Source organism: Corvus hawaiiensis, chromosome 1 (assembly GCF_020740725.1).
Source record: "Corvus hawaiiensis isolate bCorHaw1 chromosome 1, bCorHaw1.pri.cur, whole genome shotgun sequence".
NCBI lineage: Eukaryota > Metazoa > Chordata > Aves > Passeriformes > Corvidae > Corvus > Corvus hawaiiensis.
In genome coordinates, this window is record NC_063213.1 from 33300904 (window position 1) to 33324117 (window position 23214).

At 39.0% G+C, this 23214-nt stretch overlaps 1 protein-coding gene across 4 annotated transcripts in view; it reads right to left on the reverse strand.

Moving 5' to 3' along the window:
• Window positions 1–13981: 13981 nt before the first annotated feature.
• The window catches only part of BMPER (BMP binding endothelial regulator), a 151020-nt gene continuing 141787 nt past the window's right edge, over window positions 13982–23214 (reverse strand). For all 4 annotated transcript variants that reach the window (XM_048299252.1, XM_048299260.1, XM_048299243.1 and 1 more), the window contains 2 exons: window positions 21975–22105; window positions 13982–15897 (listed from right to left, as the gene is read on the reverse strand). In XM_048299252.1, the coding sequence (XP_048155209.1) occupies window positions 15716–15897; window positions 21975–22105 (313 nt within the window). In that variant the 3' untranslated portion in view covers window positions 13982–15715. The remainder of the gene's footprint in view (window positions 15898–21974; window positions 22106–23214) is intronic.

Consider the following 23214-nt stretch of genomic DNA (forward strand, 5'->3'; position numbering starts at 1 on the left):
AATACGTGCCCCTGTTGTTCCTGCGGGTGGATGTTTCTGGACACGCAGCTGGACATCGCCGCTGGTGACATCTAACAGAGGGAAGTGTGCACACGCATCTGACTCACACACCCGCTCAGGCAGCTCTGCTGACAGCTCCTACCTTGAGAGCCTTTCTGATTTGCTGTGCTGCCTGTAGCATCCTGTTATGTGCTGAAAGAATCCCTGAAGTGAAACGCTTACCAGGCTGGGAGCTGCTGCTCCTTGAGATGCAGCCATCCAGGCCCAACAGTCCTCAAAGAAAAACACACACCCGATGTACAGCTGAAGATAGAGACTTCAAAGTAGATTACCTCAGCTTACTGTCTTCAAGGCAAAATCTCTTTATGTATTTATCTCTTGTGAATTAAGACATTCACCAAAAAAACCCACAAGAGTTAAACCTAAATCTGTTATTATAATTTTTCCCCCTTGACTGTTACCACTTATTGAGAACTAATTGGTTTATGAACAACTTAAACTGCCTTCTATTATTCAGAGCAAAACATTTGATACTTTACATCTAATAAAGGCAGTTTGTATAGATAAAATCTTCAAAATTATCCATCTAAAATTTTATTTCTGTTGTTACTTCTATGCAGTGAGTAAAGGAAACCTTAAAAACAACTTCATGGAGGAACTGTATTCTAGAAATGCATTTTAACCCATTCTAATCAAATTTTCTGTACAGCATGACTATGAAATTCTTGTTTACAGCTAATGAAAACAATTTGCAAAGAATAATTTACAAAGCTACTTGTCTTCAAAATAATGAAAAAAATAATTGAATTTTTATTTTAAATGCTATAAATGATGTATATAGCTTTTCAGTAACACACGATCAGTGGCTTATGGTTCATCTGAAAATTGTTCTGGTTTATTTCCTCTTAGTATAGGTAATTTATCAATAGAATATGGTTACAAATTCCTACCAAAAAACGTAGCTGCTGTGTAGAGCTTCAGTTAAGCTTGTCCATACAATTACAGGAGGAAATACATTCTCAAGTGTTTGTAGTCAATATTTCATATCACTCTAAGATTTTTCATTCCTCTATGGAGATGAACATTTGGCATTGTCCTAGATTTTAGACTTTGCTTGTAATAAATTTCAGGAATCTCTTCTCTTGGAATTACCCTCAATTTTGAAAGCTTATGTCCCCTTCTTCACTGAGCTCTCTAGACTTTTTGGACTATCTGGAAGAGGCTCGGGAGTTAAAATAGGTGAGTATGGCTGCTGGGAAGCACTGCAATACAAGAATGAGCAAACCTGATATAGAATAGTATATATATTTTTATGGCTAGCAGGTCAACGTTTTTAGTCAAGAGCTCAGGTTTGAGAATAATCTGAGGTTTGCACTTTGCACATGTGTGGTATAGCAACAGGGACATGTAAAGAGAGCAGCTTTGGAACAGGACCTAAACTTCCTGATTCTGATTCTGATTTAGAGCTGCCTATAGAGCCTCTATGGAGTCAGTCCCACAGCAGCACAAGACGGATTTTTCAATTAAGTTCTCGTCAGGCCGGTGTCCAGATACAGCTTGGTTGTTTGGGCTGCTTTAAAGAGAGATTTGTATCTGTTTTCATTCCAAATGGAAAGCAGCTTCTTAAGCCAGGAAATGTCAGGAGGAGTCAATATTACTGATTTATGCAAATATATTATTTGACTAATAACTCTGACTTTTCTATAAACTGGAGGCCTTTCTTTTTGGAAAGTAATCTTAAAGACATCTGTTTATATCCTGTTCATGATCCTGCTTATGGATAACCACAAAGGAAGGGTCCAGACAAATTTCTTCAGGGTCTTTCCAGAGAGTACTGACACAAAGCCGTCATGTCTAACTCACAGTGGACACTACCCAGCATTGATCTGAGCGAGCTACTCTTCCATCTTTCTCCTGTGAAACTGAATCACAGACACTAAACCCCAAACACACTCACAGCAGTCAATGAGGGTTGGGAGTTGATGAGAGACCATGCCAAAAGAAAAAAGGATAAGTTTTCCTTTCCTTGTGAAAGGAAGCCCTGTTCTTGGGAGGGTTCTAGAAGACATGTGAAATATCAGAGCCCTCAATCTATTGTTCTTCTGATGATTCCTGATCATAATGCACGCCTTGCAGGGAGAAGACCATTGTTTTGACAGGTCAGGTGCATTTATGAGATGTAGATGGGGCCCTAGATGGTTTACTGCTTAACAATGAAAGGAGTCAAAGGAATGTGTCAGCTGATACAGGCTGGTAGAGTTGCTAATGTGTCACTGGAGTTGTGCAAGAAACACATTATGTGAACGTATGCTACTAAACATCTAGTCTGAACACCTGCTTTCATAAGCACTAGTCCATAAGCAGTTAATCACAACAGGAATCTTCTTAGAAATTGCTTATGTAGCACATGTTCTTCTGGCTGGAGTAAGGAGTTGCTGTGTTCAATTCTGCGCTCCTGTTTACAAATACAGACAGCAGAAAGCAGTTATTTTAAACACAATTCAGTCGAGATTTCTCTTCAGTCTTGCTCTCATATTGCCTTTGCTTGTTGTTCCCTCACTTTCAGATTCCTGTCACACACAATCACAATGAAGCCAGTGCCCCAGTCCCTTTCCTTGCTGCCAAGTTTGAAAGGACCCACTGCAAAGTTCCTGCTCAGACCTTAATCATTCCACTCTGTGCCTTGGGACAGGGATTTCTGTTGATCCAAGTGAAATTAAGCAAAGATGTGTATCTGCTTTTCTCTTTTTTCTCTGTATAAAAAGTACGTGGCATACCTGCTAGTACCAGTGAGAGCTGAACTTGAATGTAAATTGAATGGCAGCTACCTACAGCCTTACAGGACACCCCAGGAGGCAGTTCAGTGTTCAAAGTAAGATGTAAGAATTTATTTCTATCATATCTCCAAGTCTTTTGGAGTTTACACTTACTTACCTTCACTGATGTAAGTCGCTTTCTTTCTGTTTGCTTGGTGCAGTTCAGAGTGGTAGAGTGAAATCCAAAGACAAGAAACAGAAGCTCTTAAGTCTTTCAATCATATGGCACAATACCTTCTACTCTTGAGAACACCCGTATTATACTCAACTCCACATTACCATTTCCACTTTTGAGAAAATAGGACAAACTTGAGAAATCTAGCTACATTTAGGAAAGCATTAGAGAGACCAATCTTCTAAATAACAGGACACCTTTTATACCTTTCTAAATTTCACCTGCAGCCAAGCACTTTCCCCTCTCACAGTGTCTGAACATACTCTTCCCTGGCTAAGGAGACAAGTTTTAGACTAGAAGTGATGCTGAAAACAAGCTTGGTTTCATTTTCAATTTTTCTTTTTTTTTTTTCCAACTGGAAAATGTGGTGCTGAATATACCTCCCTTTAGATGGATGGCAGCTTTGAAATTTCCTAAATATGACATTTTAGAGTACAATTTCTGATCAGGTACTAGTAGATACAGCAGTAAAATTTGTTCCTTTTAGCTCCCTCAGGAATCTGCTTAGTGGTTTTTTTAATGCTATTTTAGTATTAACCATCCCTTGAAGGTTTGTGGAGAGCCAAATCTACATCTCTGTTCAGCTGTCAGTAAGACATTACTGACTGTGGTAGGGACAGAAGTAGCCAGGAGAATTTTGGCTCAAGTACTCACAGTAGGGAAATATTGTAATTCTCCATATCAAAAAGGAATATTCTAAATTGAGGAGGAAAGAGAAAATGCCTTCACCTTTAAAATGGGCAATGCATCCTGCATCATATGATACAGTCATAGTGATCCTGGTTCTCTGCCTTCCCCCATCCCAACTGAATGTACACATGCAACACACATGTGCACACACACTTGGACTGACCTGACTCACTCCATGCCTGAGAGCACACCCTTTTTAGGACTGGGTAAATCATAGTTTCTTACTGAAGCCCATAAAAGATTTCTTTTACAGTCTGCTTTGGCATTTACCCAGTACTCTACAAAATGGGACTGATGAAAGGGGAGTAGATGCTGTAAATTTGTGACAGATTAATATATCAATTAACCTTTTTCCTTCAGCTTTATCATTGTAATGAAGTAGCAACTTAAACAATGCAGTCTGTTGCCCAAGTTTGTTTTGAGAAACTTCAATATTAGACTTGGCTTTCTCAGTGGCAAGCAAGTTAAAATGACAGCAGTATTGATTAGTGCCTCAGCAGCACCACGATCTGCTCGCAGCAGCCTGTGGAGAATAGAAATCTAAACAAAAGGAGAAGGTGCGCCAACAGCTGCAGATGGTGCTTAAACAGACACTCAGTTGCACACAGGCTCCCAGCAATCCTGGCTGTAATCACTTACTCCTCGAAATGTTCTTAGGACCAGGAAAGAAAGGCTCCTTTAATTGTCTGGTATTATAAAGGTTTTCAGAGAGAATTTGGTCATTTCTGTTTGGCAACACCTCAGATAAATTCACATCATTTCCCATTGCCCATAAAGAATCATGCCATCATATGCCAGAGAGATGCATTCTCATTCCCTCCTCAGCTCCGGAGCAAGGAACAAGGGCCCCTTCACAGGGCTTGCACATGTAAGGTCATGGTAGATCTTCAGCCTCTTTGCTGAACTGATGGCAGAGTTTCCACTCAGGTCTCAGGGGTTCTGAGTCATTAATGGACCACTCACCTTTGTGCTAAAATCTGGATTCTGGCTTGGTTTAAACAGCAAAGCTGATGGTTTTTCTTCCCATATGGACTAGTAGGTATGATTCATAACGTCTCATGGCACCACGTATTTTGCAAAGTTAATCTGATCAGGTCTGTATTTAAAATCACTGTGGGTTTGAGTCCTAGTAAATCTGCTGCAGATGTGAGCCTTCTACATCCAAGTCCAGCTGGCAGGTCATCATGTGCATCTCTATGCAGATGTGTTGGAAAAGCACCCAACTCATATGCTTAAGCTCTTAGAGGAGTCTTAGCACCAGCACTTGGCCTCCAGCTGCACTAACATGACTTAAAGGCTGGCTTGCCTTAAAACTGCAGGCAAGGATAAGGATTGCGTCCCCCACAGCTGCCTGTAAGATCTATTGTTTTCCTATGGACAGCCAGTTGTCTCAGCTCTAGTAGGGAATCGAGTTTTGACTCTATAGAGAAACTGGGGCAGCGCTCTGGCATGACTGCCTATTTAGCAGACAAGCAGGGCACCTGAAAGTCAGAGTAACACCAGAGATTTTAGGCTGATTATGTGAGCATGAAATATCTTCCAATGGGTTTTGTGTGGCTGGCTGGCTGTCACTACAACCCACAATCTGCAGCCAAGTACCTTTCAGGCTTCGAAAGACACCCAAGAAGGTTGGGGTTGATACACCACTTCTATAGACTGGTGTAAATGTCTGTATTCCTGCTGTTCATACCTTATCAATGTTTGTGCAGGAGGAATTTCCCTTTCTGAGATGTTCACTGTGAGCCCTTTAATCAAAAAATGCACATTGAAAAACAAATTATATTTTTGGAAGAAAAAAACAAGCCTAAAAATAATAAAGATTAGTTAAAACTTTACTAAGCATGTCAGTAAATTCTCTTTAGCTTTCTGACTCATTGCCCTCCTTCATATTATTCCCTTGGCTCATGGTAGTTTGTGTTTCTTTATAATGACAGTTCCCTTATTAGAGATAAATCTTGAGGTTTTGACAGTGCAGAATGTAAGTGGCACCTCAGAGTTGCAGCACCTACCTTATCTTGCTAATAAGATACCAAGAAGGGAAACGGTGATGCAAGCTCTTGCTTAGTCCTGAGACAGGTGCCACCCACGCTAGGAAAGGGTTACCGAGAACCACAGCACAGGCTCATCTGTTGGTGCCAGAAGAAAAAGTAAGTTCTCTCATTGACAGGTGTGCAAATGAGAGTTCAGGGACATCAGACTAGGTCTCATCACACCATTTTCTTCATATCTTTTTGTCCATGTGGATAGCAGTACTTGGGGCTTGGATACTTCCCATTAGTTAAGTGAACTACAATGAGACTGGAGGAAAAGGGCAACGACCAAGAGTGAAATAATCCTGCTAATGCCTAACTCCTTTCCAAGTGTATAGTTCCTTATGGCACACGAGAGACATTTTTTGAAGAGCTGTTGTTGTATCCCCATCATTCAAACATTGAGCACTTTTGTACATTGATGTAAGTCAATCCTGTTGGGGGCCTTCCATTCAAACTGCTTCTTTGAAAAGACTGGGAAGCATCATTAAAATTCAAGTTGCCAGGCTTAGCTGTTTTGAGACACTGGTTGTAAAGCATATTTGTTAAGCACCATCTGCTGTACATTTAGAAAATAGCAACCAAAATTGCTATTCCCTTTCCAGCTTTTAAAAAAATATAAATGATTTAAATTTTGTCAACCGTCTAATAAATTATTTCACCTCTGGAATGTAGTAACAACAGTATATATATAATCCTAAAAATGCATTATCTATCTATGTAAAGTTATATGTAGACCACAGACTGGGATAGACAATTGGAGGAGAAACTGCATTACAAAACACTATGTCCTATAACAGAACACTGGAAGGAGATGAGGAAATAACAGCGATGTTGAGCCTGATTTCCAGATGTACTAAATAAAACAGGATGAATACAACTGAAGACAAAGCACTGTCTTTCTAGGGCAAATTTAACATGTGCTAACCACATCACACAACCATAAACCAGAAATTATGCACCAGTTAAAAATCCTAAATGAGGATTATTAGTTTGTCAATATGGCTTAATTAGAAAAACAATTACTACCAATACTCTAAAACATTAAAATTCTATTGATGGTGAACTGTAAATGATGAAGAAAAGTACTCCAATTATTAGCCTGAATTAGGCAAATAGCCTGAAATATGTAAATAAATCTGGAGACTGTTTAAATGAAAACCAGACACCACTTTTTTCTCATTCTCCATGTAAGCTCTTTCTTTCATACTTTTCCTAAATAAGATATTTCTCTTTGTGCATTTTTATGAAAAAAATGAGTGTCACAATCTATTCAGCTCAGAAAAGGTCACACAGGAGGGAGGGAAGGATTACTGCTGTGATGTGCAAGGAACAGGCTGCCCAAATGAACAAGACAGCAGAAGTGGAGGAGCCCACCAAGTGCTCTGCTAGAGGTGCCCATGGCACCTATATTTTGCCTCCACAAGCAGTGCAAGTGCTCTGCAAAAGGTCAGTCCATAAAGCTCTTACACTGGGCAGAGACAAAATGTTGATTGTTCATATGCTTGATCTCACCAAGAGCCAAGTGAAGCCTGGCAAGGGAGAAATGGGGGTAAAATCCATAAATGCACACTGCTTTGAAGGAGAATTAATAATGCAGCATTCTTGGTGAAGAGGCTGCATCCAAAATGGGTGGGAAAAAAAATATGTAATAACTGTGACCACTGGGTGGTTATTCTGGGGTAGAAGTTAATGTGTTACCAGGAAAGTCGTCACCAGGAACGAGCAGCATGCAGGGCATGATCACACAGCCTTTGAAGTACAGCCCTTGCCACGTCTGCATTGCCCTCACACCTCAGTAATGGAAGAGAGTCCGAAGGGACAAGCCTGCACACCCCAAAATGAACATTCAGTGTCTCATGATATTGAAGCAGCTTGTCACTGGGGGCTTCTCATGAATTTAGTTAGTACAGACCAAGCAAGGAGTCCCACAGCTACAGGGGATGCAGCACCAGTAGTCCTATGAATTTCAGGGAAAGTGCCAAATCTCTTACCTTCTGTGCTCTCCTCATCCCCTCATCGCCTCCTTCCAGGAGGAAGAAACCCATCAAAGAAGGTCCTCTTGCTCAGGGTAGAGCAAGGCTTGCTCTCAGTCCTGGCCATTTAGGTTCATGACTTACTTACAATTTCAGAAGCAGAACAGGCTGCTCCTGGCAAAGAAAAAAACATAAAAATACTTGACAATTTTAAGGACTGCTCTGGAGCCTAATGGACATTAACAGGAGCCTTGCCCAAACACAGACCAATGGATTTCTAACAAATACATTGTTTCTCAAGTTTCTGTGATTTTTGTAAAGCATCATCATTTCTGTTTCACCAGTGAGAAAATGAAGGCAAACAGCAGTGAAATAACTTGGCCAAGCAGTACCACATAAATGGGTCACCACCTGAAGCAAGGGTCCCAAAATTCCATCTCCCTAATCACAGATAAAAGTAAAGGAAAAGAGTTTACATGGCTCCTTTCTCCCATTCCAAGAAATAACAGTATTTAAACTTTTAGAACACAGTATCAACCATTGTGTGGGAGATGCTGTTTTTCCGAGTCAGACCTTGCAAATCATAACAACAGTTTTGCTGACAGCTATGAAATAATAAGGCATCAATATTTATCTGCATAAAGATAATAAATATCAGTTTATAGGGGAAGAAATAATGTCTGTACAAACATACTCATCACAATCCTACTTTTACAAAATTGTATTAATACAATATTCATACAAAAACTGAATGGACACTCAAAGACAAGCCAGGGCAACTGCACAGTTTGCAGTTTTGTAAGAGACTACATAATAAATTTAAATTCAGCAATGGTATAAACTGAGACATACTGAAGAAGACAGAAATTAAGTAAAATTTTAAATAGGTATAATTTTACATTAATGCACCTCAGGTGAAATCTATTAAAATTTAGCATGAGTAAGCAAAGCAATTCTAAACACTAAAATGTAAACATTCTGCAGTAATGCTCTTGACACTACAGAGCATTCTTCACAAATTGCATATAAAATATTTAGTGTAACCCACCCACACATTAATGGCTTCAAACACCTAATATATGTGATACACAATGCAATTCTCCCTGCAGCTTCTCTTCCCCTTAATAATTTGTTAATTGAAATGAACAAATAAAAAGCCCCAAACATGTCTTTTGACATAGATATTATTCTATGGGTTCCTCTAAAGCTATTCTTGAGGCACACTAATATGAAGAAAGTCAGGGCTGTATATCCAACATGGTGGGGTCCAAAGACCTGCATATTTACACCCCAAACTAGAAAACAAACACCAGATGCCTAAGATGGGATAAGTTATTTCCTCCAAACTCTACTCATTTATTTCACTCCATTCAAGACACAGTAAAATTTTAACTGTGTAGAAATTTTAACTGTGTAGAACTGCACCAGCACATATCCACTTCTGAGTTTTGATTCATATTCTGTACAGCCCAATCAAGTTTTTTCTTTGGGTTTTGAAAGCCATTCAGTGATACTTGTTAAAGAAGCTGAATACTTGCTTTAATACTAAATATTTAAAAAAAAAATTCATTTTCTTAGTTATCTTTTCTTCATCAGCCTCTATAGTCATAATTTTCCTTATTAATACAATTTATAAAAATTATTGCGAAAATAAGAGAAATAATTTTCTCCCATCATTTAAAAACTGATCTCTTGTAGCAAATTATTTATACTGATTTGGGCTGCAGATGCTTTTATTCTAATATAGTGTTATCAGAGTTTTGTAATGAACTACAGCTAAAAGCAATTGGGAGTCTAACAACTGAGGGCAGCCACACCAGGATTGTGGATTACCTCCACAGTTATAAAGTCAAGACGGTGTTAGTATGAACTCAACCTAGTCTAAAACCAGTATAGCTAGAAACAGTTAATTCACTGAAATTGTTCCCTACTTTTACCAGTGCAAAAGAAAAAAAATCAAGTCCACTATGTCCCTTTGTTTTAACAATAATAACATATAAAATGGAGTAGGAAATTGCAATGTGATGGAAGAAATTATTATGTTGACATAGGAAACCAATAGAAAAAAAATCTCCAATCTTCTGAAGTCTCAAAAGGCTTCAAAAAGCCTTAACTTGTATGATTTTCTAGCAGAAGATAGCAGCATGATCATAAAATAGATCTATGCATGGAAATCATGAAGAAATACAAAAAATCACAAGGTTTAATATTTGATCCTGCCAGATGCCGAACTCTCTGGCCCTGGCCCAGCAAACCATTTAAGCATGTGGTTAGAAGTCAGCATGCATGTTGCCCCATTGAAGCAAAGGAGGTTATTCAAAGTTTGAGCACAGTTAAGTGCTTTGAATGATTGGGTCATTAAAGTACCAACCACTTACTGCCAGAGCATAAGGCTAAATTGCTGCTATGAGCAGGTTGTTGCAGAGCTGTCAATTATGGGCCTTACAAACGCTCTCTGAAGTGTGCTTTGAAGCATTTCTTCACCACTGGATAAGGGGAAAAAAAAGGTGGGTCTGTCTGGGCAGGAATTTCCTACATTCCCATCAATTCACTTTCATGTGCAAGACCAAACTATATTGATGCCCAGGTATAAGCATCACTTAGGGAAATAGAAAGTACTATCAATGATAATGATAATTATATAATGCCACTGCTCTCCCACCACACATATGCACCCCATTAGAGCCAGCTTCCTCCTGTGTGCAGGGCTGGCATTAACTCAACTTGCCATGAAAAGGGTGAAGTCATGGTGATGCCTTGAGAGGCCTCCTAGACACAGAGACTAGACAGGAGTAAGGGAATAAGGTAGGTATTTATTTGAAAGGCCTTTAAAGGTACCTCTGGGGAGCCAGAGGCCATTGCCAAGATGGACCCCAAGATGGACGACAGGTCACGAGTTCTTCACACTTTCATAGGTTTGGTTCATTTGCATAGCAGGGTTAATTCTCCAATTAAAGCTTCAGTTTAATGGTGTAATTTCCCCTCCGCCTGCCCCCTTAGAGGCTCTTTGGTTTATACTTTTTGGACCTAGGATGGTCTGGCTGTCCTTGAAGAGCAGGCCCAGAGAGGCTTTGTTATGTCTACCTAGCACGAGAGAGCAGAAATTAACAGGCTACAAGAAAGTTCAGAGTTACACACTAAGCAGTACAGAATCTGAAAAATATAAAAGTTAAAACCTTAGGCATCAATGCAAATAGCAAATGCTACATCACTTGAAGTTTCTAAAATCATGCTTGATGCCAAGTAATGTTGCTACCTGGTAAAACTGGTGTTACAAAAAAAGTGACTTGTGCTCTCTCAGAAGGAAAACTTGCAATTTTATCTCAAAGCCAGGAACAAGACTAGTTATAAAAGTGCATTTGTAGCTTTTGTTCTGACAGTTGTGGTGATGTGTGTTCACTAAAATATTTATCCTGGAGGAAACCAAGGCAGGTTTGCTGTGCTAGTGGAAGCATGAGAAACTAATTTCTCATCTCAGCCCTGGAAATAAAATCCCTTTCCTTAACTTTGGTGAATCCTTCAAAGGTGATGTAACAGTTGAGAGAAAAGTAGGAATAGACTCATAATCTTATTTTAATTATGGATTTCTACACCTAACAATATACCTATTCCAATCAGATCTCAACACATGATTACACTGCCATTGGATTGGGGTTTTGAGTGTTTGGTGGGGTGGTTTTCTTTCCATGGCCATGTGAGGGATCAAGAGCTACCTTGTGTTCACAGGAGGAGAACCCTATTTTATTGTTAGAAATTCTGGTGCTGGGGTATCACAGTTATTTTGCATAGAAATATCGATCTGTGCAACAACTTTTAACACAGAGAAAAGGAATACTGCTATGGCAGCATGGTGTCATGAAACATTTGCATTTCTAGTAGACTAGAAATGGTTCTGTAAGGGAGCAGAAACATCTCTCTTGCCACAGGACTTTCTAAAAATGGTAAAATCAGGGATAGAAGAATGAGTATTTGATCAGTGTTATGTAACGTGAAGTTCCCATTTGTCAAATACTGAGACCTTGGCATAATATCCTTTAGCTGGGACTGTTCCTGAAATAGCTGAACACCTCACCACTTCAGTACTAAATGCTGTTGACTGACTCTCTTTCCAGTCTGTCCAGCTGAAAATGCATGGGTTGTTATTGTCATATGTTAGCTCTGATACCACCTGGTCCACTTTTGATGAACGCAAAAAAAAAGCAAACCACCGTACCCCTACACAGCTGTTCAAGATCAGTCCAGCTATTGCAACTGTCAGGTTCTGTCAGTGAGAAGCCAGGCAGTGCCAAACTATATTTGAATCCTGTGTTCAGAAAAAGCAGAAAATACGAGAACTTATTTCTTTTAGGTTATCTGCTGGAAACTACTTACGTGATACAAAGATGGGTTTGCATTTAGGTCAGATATTAAGAATATTTTCTTTTTTGTTGTTGTTTTTTGGTTTTTGTCCAAGTGCAACCAACCTTACTCTATAGAAGAAAAGTCTTGGAAGATGTGGGACTCTTGGGCTACAAGTCAAATTGCTCTGTTTGGCTATGGCTTGTCTCCATGGTTTATAAAACACAATATACATGACAAAAATAGACACAACTGAAAGTTCATGAGGAGGAAGTAAATACATTTGACCTCCACATACACCAAGTAAAAGCTGATTTCCCAGTGATGATGATATGGGAGAGATGGGGCAACCTGATGCAAAGCAGACCTGAGCAGATCGGTAAAATATCAGCTGACATTACCCTGGTATGGCATTTTAGAACATTTTCCATCTTTAAAAAGATGCAAAAATCCAAAGCCTTGTTTCCCCAATGAAGTTCAGAATATTAAATTACTTGCCAGAGAACACACAGCAGGTTAATGGTGAAACTACTGATCCAGGTCTCTACTTGACTCAGCCTGTTGGATTACAGAGGTGTTTCTCAGACTTCCCTTTTGGATCATTCTTTGACTGGAACCTCTGCTCCTTCAAATATATTTCACGTTATAAATCTGCACAAATATGCACAGATTGACATAAGCACTATCAAGATCAAAATTTACACAATCATCAGTTTTCCATGGTGAATACACCATGTGCCATATGAATTATCAATGTTATGTTATTATTAGAAACATTATTGCATATTAAACACATTTAGCATACTAAAATTGGATTACCAGTGAATTTCATAAAAAATAAATCTCCAGTGATATACAGGAAACTTCCAGCTCTAAGCATCCTAGGGGCAATATTCCATGAGCAAAGCCAAACTCTGTGAGGCCAGTAGTAATGATGTTATTGATGGTATTGGGCTAGACTTTCAACTTTTGAATGGTCTTGAAGGAGAGAGACAAAGAAAAGAGTGGAGTGCAACAGGCCTACCTGGGCCTGATCTGGTCTCAATAGCTCAGTTAGGCACACAGTAACCACAGCTACAGATATAAAACCTCTGCCAAGTTGAAATTTGGGGGCAATTTCTAGAAAAGCAGAACACCCTTATCTTAGATGGTACATGTGAACTGAGCAGACAGACTATAGCACTTACTCTTGCCTTGAAAATGGTGGAGTTTGGAAGAAAAAGCTCTACAGCACCATAAGGGTACAATCACGTCACTTAGAGGTAAGACCACTTTCTTCCTCAGTCTACATCACTAAAGCAAAAAGCATGGGTCTACTCTTAATTAGGCAGATATGAAAAAGTTAAACCAAGGAATGAGTCCTCATTTTGAGATGACCTGGGTCAGGTTTCAAACGGAACCATTTTAAGATCTAAAAACAGAGTTCATCCTACAGAAAGACTGAGTCACCTCTTCACCTAGAATCAATTAAGCATTGCTTAAATGTGATCAGTGGACTGAGAGAGCTGGAGGGCTCTCCCTTCATCTTTCACTCACCTTTATAAGTCAGGAGAAAAGAAAAAGACAGATGTATACACTGTTCATGTATGCAATTCATGTTGCCTGTATTTTTATTTTAGAAGCACTGAGCAGTAAGTAATTAAAATCTGTCCTAAACTAAAGGTAGTCAAATATTCTTTTTAATGGTTTAGACCGCACATCTCAGCATTGAAAGCTCACAGGCTGAAATGCTCTTTGGTCTAACTGATGCTTTAAATCATTTTAATGACTACCATTTTATATTTTAACTCTTTCAGCCAACTGCAATTGTTCTAAATTTCAGCTTTGCCATTCCATTAGCACATGAGCCACATAAAACTGCTTCCCAGTGCACTTGTGTGAGTCTTCAAAACCCTCTCTGCCAGTAAAACGGAATTATTTGATTTTTCCGAGAAAACGAACACAAAAGGGACATAAAAAGATCAAGCTGAGTTTATTTAAAATTTGGATGAACATCCATGGAACACTCTTGGCTTTATATGCCCAGCTCTTTTTAACACTGTGGTGGTACAGCATTTTGGATAGTGTGGTGTCTAAGTTAACCAGGTCCACTCAGCATCTTCCTCCAGGGTAGGATTACAGACAGGTTGTATAACTCAAGTGTTTACCCACTCACTTACTGTAAACTCAGGCCCTGCTTAAATTCCTGGAGAGAAAAGAATTAAAGGAGAAAGTTGTTCAAAGCATTACAATGTGCAATTTCAATTCAAGGCATGATGGAAGTAGCTGTGTGGGAGGATATTACTTCATTATAAACCTAAATCAGATGTACAAAGATTTCTATCATCTCCAGAGACCATTCCATCAGGCTCTACAAGAGGCTTTAAAGTGAAGAAAAATAGCCCCCTGTCCCTTCAGGCTTGAGAAAGTTGTATGGCTTTTTTAACAGTTTCTAATGAAATCGCATATTATTGCTGCTCCCCTGGGAGACTTCAAAAGTCACGCAAACTTCACAGAGCCCACATGTTCTTAAACGTCAACCAAAAGACCACTACGGAAATAAATTGCAGTTCTCCAACTGGCATTTGACATTCGCTACTGTTTTTCAGTGGGGTGAAATTGTCTTTCTTGTAAACCATGCTGATAAATTAAATGAGTTACTAAGCCTGGCATTATTTTATGTTTTAACGCACACTGAAATCAAACATTTCAGAGTGGGATTTGCTTTCTGCGTAATATTTGAGAGAGACATGAAACAAACCTAGGCGTTTCAAACATGTTTAAGGGGCTAATATGTACATGAATATTTTCTTCAAGCTCCTCATTGTGTATTCATGGCTACTGCCAAACACAATAACAGACATGGGGCATTAGGATATGAAATGGGAAGTGGTCACATTTTCAAAGGGAGCTGTTGGGTGCCAAACACTTCTGAAAATCTGGCCCCTAACTCTTTGGTGCCGTTCCAGAAAGAAATATCTCTATCCTGGCCATTGTCCAACCAGCTTTGGAAATAATTTTGCACAGTTATTTCAGTAAAGCATAAAAACCAATCCCCAGCTTTCTCTGCCTGATTAAGCACTGTCACCAATCACTATGCAGCTCTAAGGTACGCATGAAATATTCCTGGATAAATCCTCCATCTCCAGAGAAATGTGTTTCCTGTACAACTGTAAATCCAGGTTCTGTGTTGAAACTAATCCAGCCTGGCATTGCTATGGCCCTAAAAAAGTCTCCTTGGAAACAACAAACTTATACAATGGCAAAGTCATCAAATCTTTTCATGCCACAATATTATATTAAAAACACCTGGTTTATTTATACAATGACTTACAGATCAGGGTCCTAGAAATAATAATACATAAACTTTATAGCAAAAAATATACATATTATACTTCATCCTTCTATGGTATATAGAAATTATGTATATTTGTGTGTGGACATATATATAAATATATGGGTTGTACTTAAGTTTAGGGCACTTAAGTACGTGTGTCTACATACACACAGTATACATTTATATATCTTTCTAGGTGCCATATGTGTGTACTTAGAGACACACAAGCACACACAGAGGAGCATATTTACACTCTGTGAGTAGATGTGTACCTTGCAGAATCTGCACACAAACAGCTGGAGTCCTTCACTGGCTGTGAGCGTCAAAGAGGTAAGTGACCACCCGCATCAGTGTCCATGGAAAGAGAACGAATGTCACCGCTGTGGGCACAGGACTGGTTTGATGCATCTTCCTCTGTGAAGAACTAAATTTGCTGGGCAGTGACACCCTGCAACACAGGGCTTGTTGCATGGTCCAATTTCATTCCAGTTGTCACATGTTTTGACACATCCCGGACCACAGGTATCGTAAACTGCGCCATGTTTACACTGGGTTGCTGAAAGGAGTTAAAAGGAACAAAATATGCATATTACACAGAGCCCCACAAGGAAATTTACTTATCTGTTTGCGTAGTTTCTACTCCAAATATCAAAAAGCACATTTTGGCATTACAATTATCTAGAGGAAAAAATTACTTGTAAAACCATTCCACTCTATTACATCATAAATATAAAAGCAGCAAAATTCCTTATCAAAAGCTATCAAGTCCACAGCAGTATTAACTTTTTTAGAATTTTAACACAGTTAAAGGTATATAATGCTTTGGCAAGATTTCTTTCTATATGCAGATCTATGCTTTATATTAAAGGATTAACACACTTATTTATTACAATGCCTTTTATCAAAGATTTCTGAAGCATTTACAAGGACAGACAGTTATTATCAGTTCCACTCCCACAGAAAGAAGAGAATCACCAGATTAGAATTTCTGATCCTAAGATTATACTTTCTATATTTCATATTGCAGCAAACCAAATCAATGCTGTTAATCCAGCAGCACCATTTCTAAAACAAACAAACAAGCAAACAAACATTTAAAATTTATTGTATCCATGTTTTGTCTTGTTTTACCAAGGTATCACTGACAGTGAGGATTCTTGTAGTTAAGGATTCCAGTATCCATTCATTAATTTATGTAGCTGACAGCTCAATGCATTTTCAACATAAAGGACTACTGAAGGCTCAGCTAAAAGCCCTATAACCCCTCCAGATCAATATTTAAACTCTCAACATTTTATATCCTGCCTTTTTAGTATGGAGAATAATACACAGTTCAATGGCAAATAAAAGTCTGTTATACTTTTTAACAGCTGTGCTGATGGCAAAAACAAGGACTGATAAAACCTTCCATAGATGGTAAGGGACTCTGAAGCATCCAGAATCATCTCATGCCATTTTCAAAGAGCCGGTTGTACTAGGGAGGTTTCTTCAACTTTGAGAGGGATTGAAGGTCAAGATTTTTTAAGTAACAGTTTTGTTATGGACAGAAAACACTGTTTTATTGTGAGGATTGACCTACAGTGTCATTACAGTACTACTATTATTCATAAAGAGGAAACAGACAGATATAAATTGATTAAATATATATGACTTTATCAAAGAGGATAGAAGTCTTATTGCTGAGGCATCATAAATTTAAGGTATTCCTTTTCACCACTAAGGGATCTTCAAAACAGCATCAGCTTCTTGCAAGTTTTACTTCTTGCCCATTTTATGGAATTTATGCATATCTGAAAAGCAGTCCTGAAGAAGGAATTATAACAAGAATGCATACACAATTCTTAGGACACAGATATTAATAAAGAAACACAAAAATGTAAAAAATGGATAGTACAGAGGAAAATGACCCTGGAGTTACAGAGAATCAAATGCTGAACATTAGATGGATATTAGATATCAGGGGAGAAAAAAGCCCAACTTTTTATCTTTAAGCATAAGAAAGTACCAAGAGCAACCTACCTAGAAACTCTGTGAGACATCTTTAATTGAACATTGTTTTAGAACAGGTTGGAAACAAACATCTATCTGTCAGCTATGTTCAAGATAGGCTTACTCAGTTTTTGGCATAGATCTTTTGAGAATATTTTTCCATCTTTACATTTCTGTCTTGCTCTGCATGGTAACTTCCTTCCATACTAAATAAGGAATAAACAAAATTTATTCTAAAATATTTAGAAAAGAAAATTTAAATGAAACAGGAAATTTAGAAAGTGGGAAAAACACAGAAGCAATATTAAGCATAGAATAAAATGTTAGATTACCAGGAAACTCTACACTTACATAGTGTGTTAAGAATAGAGATTGAATCTCTGTAAGAGGGGAAACAAAAAAGTGCAGATCTCCTAGGAGCTTTGCAAACAATATATTAACAGTCTAGAAAAGTAGAGCAAGACATTCAAGGATGGTTAGTGATTGTCCGCACACCGCGTGAATTATCTTACGGGAGCCTTTTACTAGAAGCTTTTGTCCTTCCTCTCTGAAAATGAGCTTCCCTTTGTAGGATCTCTAATTGACCAACCAAAAACAAACATTAGACTTCAGCACATGTGGTTTCCATATAGAAAGGAATACAAGCTTCAATTTTAAGGCTGCACAGGTTTCATCCCACAAAGGTTTACTGCAGTAATAGCTGGCCTGTTCTTTCCACCTGAGCTGTGTTTGGTTCCTCAGCCGGTAGGTTTGAGGAAAGTTGGCTAAGGCCTCCTTTCCACTTCCTCGTCTCTACCCCAGAGCAAATGAGAACATATTACAGCCTGCCCTCGGCAGCCATGGCATCTGTAAGTACTCCCCATCTCTGCTTTACCACACGTGGACGTGGGACATCAAAACACCTCCTTATCCTTCAGACGATGCCATGTAGAAGATATGATGACTATTTTCTGCTGTAGGCAGCCTATAATGGCATTATTAACATGCTGTCGAGGGAAAAATCAGAAAAGTACAATGGCTGCTGTTTAAGTTCCCCGGATGGCTTTTATTGTTGAGTGATTCAGTTGTTAACATGTGGTGTGATTGATCCAGAACATTCCACTTCATCAACAGTTTAAAATATAAAAATAAAGACATTCTGCAGAAGGCTTCCCAGGATCTGCTGAAGTGATTCACTACCATGTAAACATGGAAAACAGAAGTGGTGTCTTTGCACCCGTCTTTTAAGACAAATTCCTCTCTTAAAGAACTGAGTTCTGTTACTAATAACTTCTTCCTTAGTACACTAGCAAAAAAAAAAAAAAAATCAAAAACCCAACCCCAACGTACAAAAGTTACTATTAATACTGTATTTTGAAACATTACCAGTCCCAACAGGATTTTTCCACTCTTCTTCTAGAACATGTGTTTGTCATGACAGATGTGAGCTTCCTCAGACCACTTTCTGAGTTGGCGGGATAATAGCCAGCTCCAGTCCAGAAGCCATATAGTCACATAAATACAGCACTGTGCCTGAGCTAATAAACCCTGCCTAATAAGGCTACAGTTTGCAGACTAGACCTGGTTTAGTTCAACCACTTTGGCAGTTTCACAGAGGAGGCTTGTATCTGTCCGTGCCTGTCTTTGCAGACATGGACGTAATTATTTAGGAGGAGCTCTTATTCCCCAACACAAAAGCCAAAATATGTAACATAACTGCTGAAGGATTCCCTTGATTGATGATATCTGGTAAATCTGATTTCACAGAAAATTCTGAACTAATATTTGAGCATCAATGAATCTTCTGGGTTCTTCTGCTAGTGTTACACAGTTGAGAGTTCTTCTGTAGGACTTTTAAATGGAATGTCACTCATAGTGCTTGCAATTCACAACATCTCCTTCTAAGAGAGTTAAAGCCCATGGATCTGGGCACTGACCTTCCCATGATACACTCATGTTAATATTTTCAACTTTCAGTTTTCAGTAGGCTTCCACCAAAAAGCCAGAATAGCCCTCCTGATACATTTACATACAGAATAAAGCAGTTAAAGGAAAGCAACATACAGCAGCAAAAAAGAGTGACACTGGCTAGAAATTACAGCAGGAAAGGGAGTCAAAGCAGAAGAGTCAAAATCAGATACACACTCATCTTCTCCCACTTCAACTGATCACAGAGGAAAAGAGAGAATGGTTCAGATTTTATGAAATTGTTGTAGCATGTCAGCACATCAGCGCATTTTGCATTCTTGCAGGTGTAGTCATGCCCATGGCAGGGAGTTACTGCCTTCTACCATCCTTGAGTCTTCTTCCTCTCGGTGTCCTCAGAAATGCAGTGTTAAATTACTATGTCTCAAGGCCTTTCACCACTTCAGTTTACTTAACTGTACTTTATAAACTTCTTGTTTAACCTTTCTTGGGTTAAAAAAAATATATATATCGTTTTTTTCCTTCTCCTTTCCTTTTCAAACCTCTTCCTTCTATTTCTATACTTTATTTTCCCTCTTCCATGTATCACTTTTTCTTATTTCTTATTTCCCTCATGCTGGCTCTCCTGGTTTTTTAACCTTTCCTTGAAAAATCATATTTTTTCCTATGCCCATCCTAACACGTCTCACTCCCCACTACTTTCCATGGCAACCCATATCCTTTTCCTAACCCTCTCAGTTCCCATGTGGATCTCACCAACCTTTTCCAACCCTAACCAATTTCCTTACTCATTCTCTTCTACTTTTCACTCCTCCAGTTAAAAGACAGCTGACATTCCCTTTAACGAGTCAACCTCATAGGACAGTAAACCTTGAGCAGCAGTATTCTGCAGAATAACGTAGAGGAGGACAAGCTGTTGCACTGGGGGAGAGAGAAGAGCATGTAGGGAACAGGACATGCAATTCAGCCTCCTGAGCATCCTGTTTGGCTGGCCCTCCAGACAACACAAGTTTCCTGAAGATTATAAAAATGAGCTAAGCTTACAGCAGTTAGGGTAGAGCAACTGGCAACCACACAAGATCTGGTTTTAAAACACACAAAAGTATAATTAAAACCTGACTTTACTAATAAGTATACTCCATATTCTTCAGAACACAACTCTTGCAAGTATCCCACCAGCTATGAAATTTCAAGCAGGAAATGAAAGTCACAGAAAGCTGAAGTTTTATTACAGATATGTTGTTTCCCACCTATGAACTTTCATCTGCAATTGGGACACAATATTTGCAACTATTCGTTTTGGAGAGAAAAAATGCAAGTTAAAGATTAAAATCTTGATGCTGGCCACTGGACCATATGGAAAGCAGTGGATACACTTTAATGCTTACTGTATGATTTACTGTAGAAAATGGTGCTACTTATCTGACACTGGATACTTAAATAACTGTTTTGAGGGTACTTAGACTTATAGAGCTTATCTATATTTTCTGCTTAACAAGATTACCCCTTTCCCTGTAGAAGAGATTAAAAAACTCATGTTGATTTAAAAACATCTTTCATTAGCTTTAATGGAGGCTGTGTGTTTAAATTCTTTCATAATGTTCTCTCAAGGACTGTTTTAGCCTCAGAAAATTTTCTTGTCTTTGGTAAGACGCCAGAAAAAAAATTGTGAAATGAAGCCTCAATTAGTTAAGTCGTGATAAGTCAACACTTGTATAAACTCCTTAAGGCAGGGGCTGCTAGCAAAGAGTTTTTATTCTTTTTACAGCATCTGCCACAGTGAGGTCTCGGTGTGAAGTGCTTTGGAAAAAAAATCAGGATGCTTGCTTCAGGTTCTGCATGGATCTGCTACCAGATCAACAGATTAAAATGATATACACTACTAGTGCTGTCTAAGACCACATCCTTGAATAGGGTTTTCACTCAACAACACCCTGTTTGGACTGTCCTGTTCCTTTGAAAGAAAAAAAAAATGAACTTTTGTAAGAAAAAAACGAATCTCTTAGGAACAGTAAATCAAACGTAATTTGCTCTGTCACTCACCCATCCGTGCAAAAATGCCTTCAACAGAAAAGGAAATTGAAGTTGAGAGAGTAGACCCTGTGCCACACACAATCACCAAAATAGACCAGAGAGTAATAGCTCTTTGACCAGCGCTGAGTATCCTCCTCTCATTTTTTGTTGGTTTTTTTTTTCAACTACTGTTAATTGCTTTACATAAATCTGAAAACGTTCCCAGGCAAACCAATGCCATTACAGAGTGTCCTAAATTAATGAGACCATCATCAGGGGAAATACTCATCTGCAATATTGCATCTTAGTTCAAGTACCCATAACCACAGGCCACTGCTTCTCATGGAAACAATCAGTCACAATTACTTGCAATGAATGCAGTCCTAAGCATACAGCGAATACGGACCAAATGCAATAATTAATGCAGGTTTGCATTTTAATATTCCAACTAAATACATTTGCTCCTCTTTCCTTGTTGAACCTATTGCAATTGTATGTGCATGTTGTCTCCAGAAATATAACTATGTTATGACAGGAGGTCAAAGGAGTTTAAACATTTTCTGTAATCAACAGTTTACGTATCCTGAAAGAAAAACTTCCAAGAACTTCCAAGCTGGTACAATTCCTGTATGATTTTTGATCCTACTTCACCAGTAAAAGGGTAGTAGGATAGTAGCCTATTAGCATATGCAATGGCTTACCAAGCAGCAGTCCCAAAATGCTTACCTGCACAGTTCTGCTCCGGCACCCACTGGACTTTCAGCCCTTCCCTCTGGCAGGCTCGGGCATATGCCAGGAATGACTCACAGTAGCAGTTTTTATGGATTGGACACTCACACATGTCTGTCACACAGGACCTGCAGAACAAAGCCCCAAAACAAATAAGAAAGGAATGCTTTGGCAGATATCTGCCCGAGGCTTGGAGTTTTTACTTTCTAGTCACATGACATTCAATGCCACAGGAACTTGTGCTGAATAGCAAGAAAGTTAAAGGCATCCCTGCGGTTACATCCCAAGGGCTCATCTCTTTTTCGGTGTGCTACTCTGATGCAGAGAAGTCTCCAGAGCACCAGGGGACCTTAAAGAAACAGGGAGTTGAGAAGACCCAAGAAATGTCAGGTAGAAAGAACTGAGACCACAATGGGAGGAGGCAAACTCCATTTTTGCAATGATTTTGTGTCAATATAAGATAAAAACTTTTTTTATTCTTAGAAAGTAATAATTTAATAATTTTATCAATAGCAATAGTGTTAAGTATATGAATTCTGTAGGCAATGAGCACATGTCCCTCCATGCAAGGGATGATGCCTTCTCTCCAGGTTACCTCCACACTCTCCTGCTTTGAAGGCATGAAAATAGTTATATGCCTGTTTTTTCACCAGCATCACTACTAAGTACCAGACTTGAAGATACTCCAAAGGAACAGGGGTGATGCAGCATAACTGAGCAGTTTCATGCTAGGAAATCCCTCAAGCATGGTTCATACCACCCAGTCTCTTCTTCCATTGCATTATGATGTGGAATCACCACAATGACAGGGAGCAAAGCTGCTAACACGGCTCTACGTGAAACTGCTACTGTGGATGTCACCACTATATTTCAAGTTAGCTCATTCAGAACATGTGCCCATTTGGCACAGACCTAAAATATAACTGGCAAGGGCCAAGAGATTTGCAGTCAGTGGTTTCTGCATAGGCAAAATGCTTAGATGTTTCTGCACGTGTAGAATGTGAATTCAGAAATGCTGAGCATCTACTGCTTTCAGCAGAATCATTAAAAGGCAGGGACAAGGTATAGGGAATGCATACTCTGAAAATCATGCCCTCAGTTCCTCTGCTTTCCACTGAAGGTACTCTGTGCATGAACCTTGGGTGTCAGTGGTCAAGAGCCCCCTGCTCCCTGCATGTTCAGGGGCTTTCCTGTTTCTGAAAGGACAAAGGCACAAATCCTCTTGCAAAGATGAAGG